The sequence below is a fragment of the Neophocaena asiaeorientalis genome, unplaced genomic scaffold, assembly GCF_003031525.2.
Source record: "Neophocaena asiaeorientalis asiaeorientalis breed wild unplaced genomic scaffold, Neophocaena_asiaeorientalis_V1.1 scaffold327, whole genome shotgun sequence".
NCBI classification, from domain to species: Eukaryota; Metazoa; Chordata; class Mammalia; order Artiodactyla; family Phocoenidae; genus Neophocaena; species Neophocaena asiaeorientalis.
The window spans coordinates 3981940-3987434 of record NW_020174560.1 but is presented as its reverse complement, the minus strand read 5'-3'; the positions used below and the strand labels follow the sequence as shown (position 1 = coordinate 3987434).

The following is a 5495-nucleotide window of genomic DNA, read 5'->3' as shown; positions in this document are numbered from 1 at the left end:
TAATGTGTACGTCTGCTCTGTGCACTACAATGTACATGCCATGAAAGAAGAGAACTTCCCTGTCCTGTTCTACGTGAACAGCATCCTTGGCCTAAGTATAAATCTCAGAAACATTTTTCAGTGAATAACTGACAACAGAAATGAGTATAAAGCCATCTCTGCTCCCAAACACCCTCCACAAGAATTGTAGCCATAAGCCCAGACACCAGTGTCTTAGGGTCACAGGGGTGGGCAGATACTCTCAGAAGCGTCTCGGTACTGCTGACTTCTCCAGGTGTGTGTGGGCAGGAGCCCCAAGTGGGACAACCAGGATAACCCGAGTCGGAGAACCGCTCAGGTTCCACCTTTCTGAAGATCCTCAGCTTCTCCGTTCCTGAGTGGCTAAAGCTAACAGAAACAGTCTCCAGGTCTCAGCATCTACTATATGGAAGACTCAAAATGCGGCTCGCCAGACCACCTCCACCAATGACCCAAGAAATCCTGTGGGTGAGCGCCACTGGTTATTTTCCTCCACTTAAGGGGCCCAAGCCTAGGCCCTCTGAGACCTGATTCAGTATCTCTTTGGACCCCATTCTACTCCACCCTAGATACCCCCCCCACCCATGTGTGGCACCACCGCCACCAGGCCATCCCCTTTACCCCCAAAGAAACCCAAACAGCTCAGAAGTGCGTCAATCGACCTTTAATGTCCAAAAGAGGCGTGGATGCAGAGCACAGGAGACGCTCCAGAAACGAGGGAGAGATGAACACACACCAGACATTTCCAACTGGCCGCACAAGTCTGGGAGGGCAGGGGGAAACAGATCCGGACACTCATAAAAAAATAAACCCCAACTCAAGCACTCAGCCTTGCGCCCACCAAAGGGTTTTACAGGGAACTCACTCACCATCCCGGTCCCCACCCTCCCTTGTCAGCATCAAAGAAAGCTCAGCGCACACTAAAGGCTTGAGAAGGGGGCATTCTCCTGCCTCCCCACCAACCTCGAGGATGGAATCGGAAAAAAAAATGAGCTGGATCCCAAACCCCCTCCACAGCATCAACCCTACACATGAGAGTTTTTAATGCGATTTACAAGAATCAACAGCTCAATCAGTAATGACTCCCCCCCCACCCCATCCCCCACCCCATCACTGTTTGATCCACAGACAAGATTTCCCGAGCACTCCCCTTGGAATCTCCTCCCACTAGCGGTCCTGCTCCATCCCCTAATTCCTGGCTTCACCACTGTAAGACTGACCTCCAAAGTTCCCCCAAAGCCCCTCAACAGCCCTTTATCACACTTCCACCCCTGCCTCCCACAAGAGGCTGCCACCATTCACAAAGTCACTTTCCTTCTCCACTGAGACCCAGCTCCAGGATGGATGGTAGCATGACCACCTCATCCTGGACTATCCTCCTAAAGCCTTCCTGGGAGCAGACAGCCATAGGGCAAGCAGTGTCTAGGCCAGATGGCTGAGGGCGGGTAGGGTGATACCCATCTTCACCCCCAAAACAGAGGCCCCCAGAGGTTTTTAACATAAAGGCCCACTTGTCTACCGATACACCTTAGAGATTCCACAGTCCTGCCCCTCCCTCCCCTCTACCCTAAACCAAGATATACGCACATTCACACACATATACAGAGGAAAAACAAGGGACACATTAATTTGGTTTGATTGCTAAGACCTAGCTAAGAACTAGTCACCAGAAATTCCCTTGCCAGCCAACTACCAGGGGCTGCTCTAAGAGAACTCTGGAGGAATGAGAAAACAGAGAGCTAAGCAGGGAGCAGACAGAAGGAGAGAAGAATGAAAAGGAAAAAAAAAAATCAAGCTAATCCCACCCTCAACATCCTCCTAGCATGAGCTCTGGCAGGAAGAATAAAAGAATAAAAGACACAGCCCTCACCCAGAAACTCTTCTGACAAAGACAGCAAGATAAGTCTGCTCCCCACTCCCACACACCACAGACAAACACGTCTCAAGGCCCCTTAAAGAATCCAGCCCCTGCCCCACCCTCTGCCCCAAGCCATGGAATCACAGTTCAGTGGAATATTCTCCCTGGTACTAGATCAATCTCCCTACCCTCCTTCCTATCCCTCTCTCCTTGTCAATCCTAACGCTGTCGCCCCTGCAGCCTCCCTGGCCCTCCCAAAGCAGCATCCACCACCAGGAAGAGGCAGCTGCAGTTTTAGTTCCACCTCCAGAAACCTATTTCTTTTCCCCAGCCCTCCTGGTCTTACAGGCTTTGTTGAGGGCTTTTTATTTGTATAGGGACAGAAAGAGAAAAGAGAGGGGTGGGAGAGATTTCCTAGTGCAATACAACGAACAACAACAACAAAAAAAATTTAAGTCTTGAAAAATAAACATAAAGCAGCCTTCTTCCCCAGGCAACTAAACAGAAAGAAGTTTGGTTTTGTTTACTGCGACATACACGTGAAATCGAGTACACAGTCCATGCAGTAGCACAGCCATTGGAGAGGACATCCTGATGCTGGCCCCAGTGCAAAACAGTCCCAGCAACGCCGCCTGCTTGCCATCGCTGCCGCCACCACGAACACCTTCACTGCGGCCACCTAGCCTGACTTGAAGAGGAGGATTGCAACTTGACCCAAGTAAAAATAGATGAAGTGCTTTGTCTCGTGTGTAACGTAGCTGCCAAAATTTCGGCCCACAATACAATGCCAGGTAGGGTTGTATTTCTTGTCAAATTCCTAAAAGAAGAAGAAAAAAGAGAAAAAAGGTGATTAGGACAGCTGGAGGATGAGAAATCAGAATGAGAGTCTGATTAGTTTAGCTGTCACCCCCACCCCACCCCCAGTCCACGGCCTCGGTTCTCTGAACCTCAGGAGCTCAGGTTCTAAGGTTGGCTAGGACACTCCTTCATCAATAATGTAACACCACAAAGGCTCCATTATTTCTCTCTAGCACTTTACAGCCCGATCATCTCTCGTTCCTCTAGCTACCCTGCTTTTCAAAAGCCCACCCCGCAACCCTTCAGCAAGGGAATCAGAAAAGCCAGTGGAATAAAGGACCACTCCAGGGTCACACAGCATTGAGTACAAGAGGAGCAAGCCTCCCTGACGTGCCACTTGCCACCTCTCACGTTACTAAACCAGCATTTCCAAACGCCAAAAACCAAGACACTAAAGCAAAATGGGGAACGAAAGTACCAGGAGTACTTGCAGGAGAACCAGGAAGCGATTCTGTGTAAGCCAACATGAAAGACACTCCAGTGTGGCAGGCACTACGTGGGCTGTAAATACCAGAGAAAGGACCTCAACCATGAGATCAAGGCAGTTCCCTCACTTCTCTCAGGGCTAGTACAAGTTCAGCATCAAAGCCAGCTAGGAAATCCTCACGACCTTATCAGACAGACCTTCCCACTCTGTGGACCCAGCAGGAAACAGATGGCTCAGTTCTAGCTGCATCCTGCCATTGCTGTGAAAGGACAGCAGCCCTCCATCACGGGCCCAGCAATGCTGCCAACCTTGGGGCTCTGGCCCCTAGGGGCTCAGCCTGCAACTTGTTTAGCGTCCTCACAGCCCCCATACCACATAACTCCAGAAGGTATTAGGAGACGGCGGAAAGGGCATGGGTCACCACACTCAGCTTTATTCCTGACTGAAGACCCTGTGTAACATAGGAGAGCCATAGTTGCTTCCCCATTTTCCCCATCAGCAAAACGAGAAAGCGATTCTTCTGGCCCTAGGAGTCCATGATTCTACATTCTCTCCCTGAATAGAACAGAAAAACCATCACTCAACAAGGAACCAGCACGCCTAGCAGCCTTGCCAGCTCTGCACCCCCTGGCTACACACACAGAAAGAAAAAGTCTCTCAGGACCCGTTTCCTCTTCTCATACCACCCACACACACAGGAAAGAGTTCTGTGAAACTCAAGGATACTCTACCGCCTGTATGGACCAGAATGCCACGGCTCTTAGGCATCCTTGGGATACCAGAATTAAGAATATCAAAGACTGGGGCTCTGCCACCAATGGACATGGATCCTGACTGGGAATCAGGGACCCTGGGTACCACCTTTCACCTCTAGCTCCGCAGCTTCCTCACTATATATATGTTAACTATGTCCATTCACCCAGGAATTCTTCAGGGACTAAACCTATTGCCCCAATAATGCTCATCTATTATATATATATATATATATTCAAGCCCACCCTTTCCTCAAGGAGGTAGGGAGAAGGGGACGATTTAGTATGTGAGTCCCTTTTTATTTGGCCCCGCAGCTTGGCTTGCGGGATCTTAGTTCCCTGCCAGGGATTGAACCCGGGCCATGGCAGTGAAAGCACCGAGTCTTAACCACTGGACAGCCAGGGAACTCCCCACCTGAGTCCTTTTAAAGAAAAGGAAACGTCCTACATAATGAGGATCACTTATAGGGCTATCCCACTTTAAATGATGCAGCTCCCTGAAAATTTGTATAGGATCTTATGTTATCCAATCAAACATCCTTGGTCTTCATTTTGAATAGTTCTGAATTGGGACAGTTATATCTAGTCCTGAAGCTTCACTCCCCATTGCTTTTGCAGTCACATAACTATCTGTAAACATACACACAACCCCAGGAGAGTTCCTATTAAGAACTCTTAAGGTAAATGCTTTAATAAATAAGAATCATCCCCTAACTTATCTCCTTTGCAAGTTCGTAGGGTTCTGTTTGCATGGAATATACCTACTTTCCTATGCCCCCACTCCAGCCCTCCCCGGGGCATAACTCAGCTATCCATCCCTATCCCTGACCAACCACAGCTCTCCCAGCACACCTTCTTGATATAGGCAGCAATGTCCTTCTCTATGTTGTACTTCTCCATAGCCTGCGTGGCGCAGTCAACGGCATCTTGTTGCATGTCCTCAGACATGTCTGCGTTCTTGATCACTGCCTTCCGGTCAGACATCGTGACACTGCAGAAGAAGCAGAGAGGTGAGGCTGCCATCCCATGCTCTGGGCAGTGAACACTAACAGCTGGGTGTGGGGCTGGGAGAGGAGAGCACAGAAGATGAGGGCAATAGAAAACACAGATATGAGGCATTAGAAAAGGGAGCTCCTAAGATTTTAGCAGACACATGGTTGCCAAATCTGGGAAACACAAGGTAAATAATTAAAAAAACATAATAAGCCATCAGTTGTTATCACATGTAAAATGAGGCTTTTCCAACTCTAAATTTATCTATTTCCAATATTTTGAATAGCACCAATAGCCAAGATATTACAACACACCATCTACCAGCTGTGTCCTTGGGCAAGCTGATTAAACTTTGTGCTCTCATTCTTCATCTTAAAATGCGGACTTGAGTTCACCTCAGGGTAAACCTGGTGGTATAACACCTGAACATAATAGGCCCTTGATTTAATGACCATTATTATATCATTGGTATCAAAGTGGAAAGATGAATTAGGCCTGACTTCTGGTCTGTGGACAAGTTACTTAGCCTTTCTGCATTCAATTGCCTCTATTTTAGCAATGAGGACATCTCTCTATCAGGAGCTGTTGT

General features: G+C 48.4%; 1 protein-coding gene across 1 annotated transcript; it reads right to left on the bottom strand.

Moving 5' to 3' along the window:
• Window positions 1–666: 666 nt before the first annotated feature.
• DYNLL2 (dynein light chain LC8-type 2) lies at window positions 667–4924 on the bottom strand. Its single transcript, XM_024757669.1, has 2 exons — window positions 4766–4924; window positions 667–2693 (listed from the first exon to the last, which is right to left on the bottom strand). The coding sequence occupies exons 1-2, from the start codon at window positions 4895–4897 to the stop codon at window positions 2556–2558; spliced, it is 270 nt and encodes an 89-aa protein (XP_024613437.1). The 5' UTR covers window positions 4898–4924; the 3' UTR covers window positions 667–2555.
• Between the last annotated feature and the right edge of the window lie 571 nt (window positions 4925–5495).

Coding starts and splice junctions, on each gene's coding strand:
- DYNLL2 (XM_024757669.1), bottom strand. CDS start 4,897: ATGTCTGACCGGAAGGCAGTGATCAAGAACGCAGACATGTCTGAGGAC. Junction 2,694..4,765: donor TTGCTGCCTATATCAAGAAG/GTGTGCTGGGAG, acceptor TTCTTCTTTTAG/GAATTTGACAAGAAATACAA.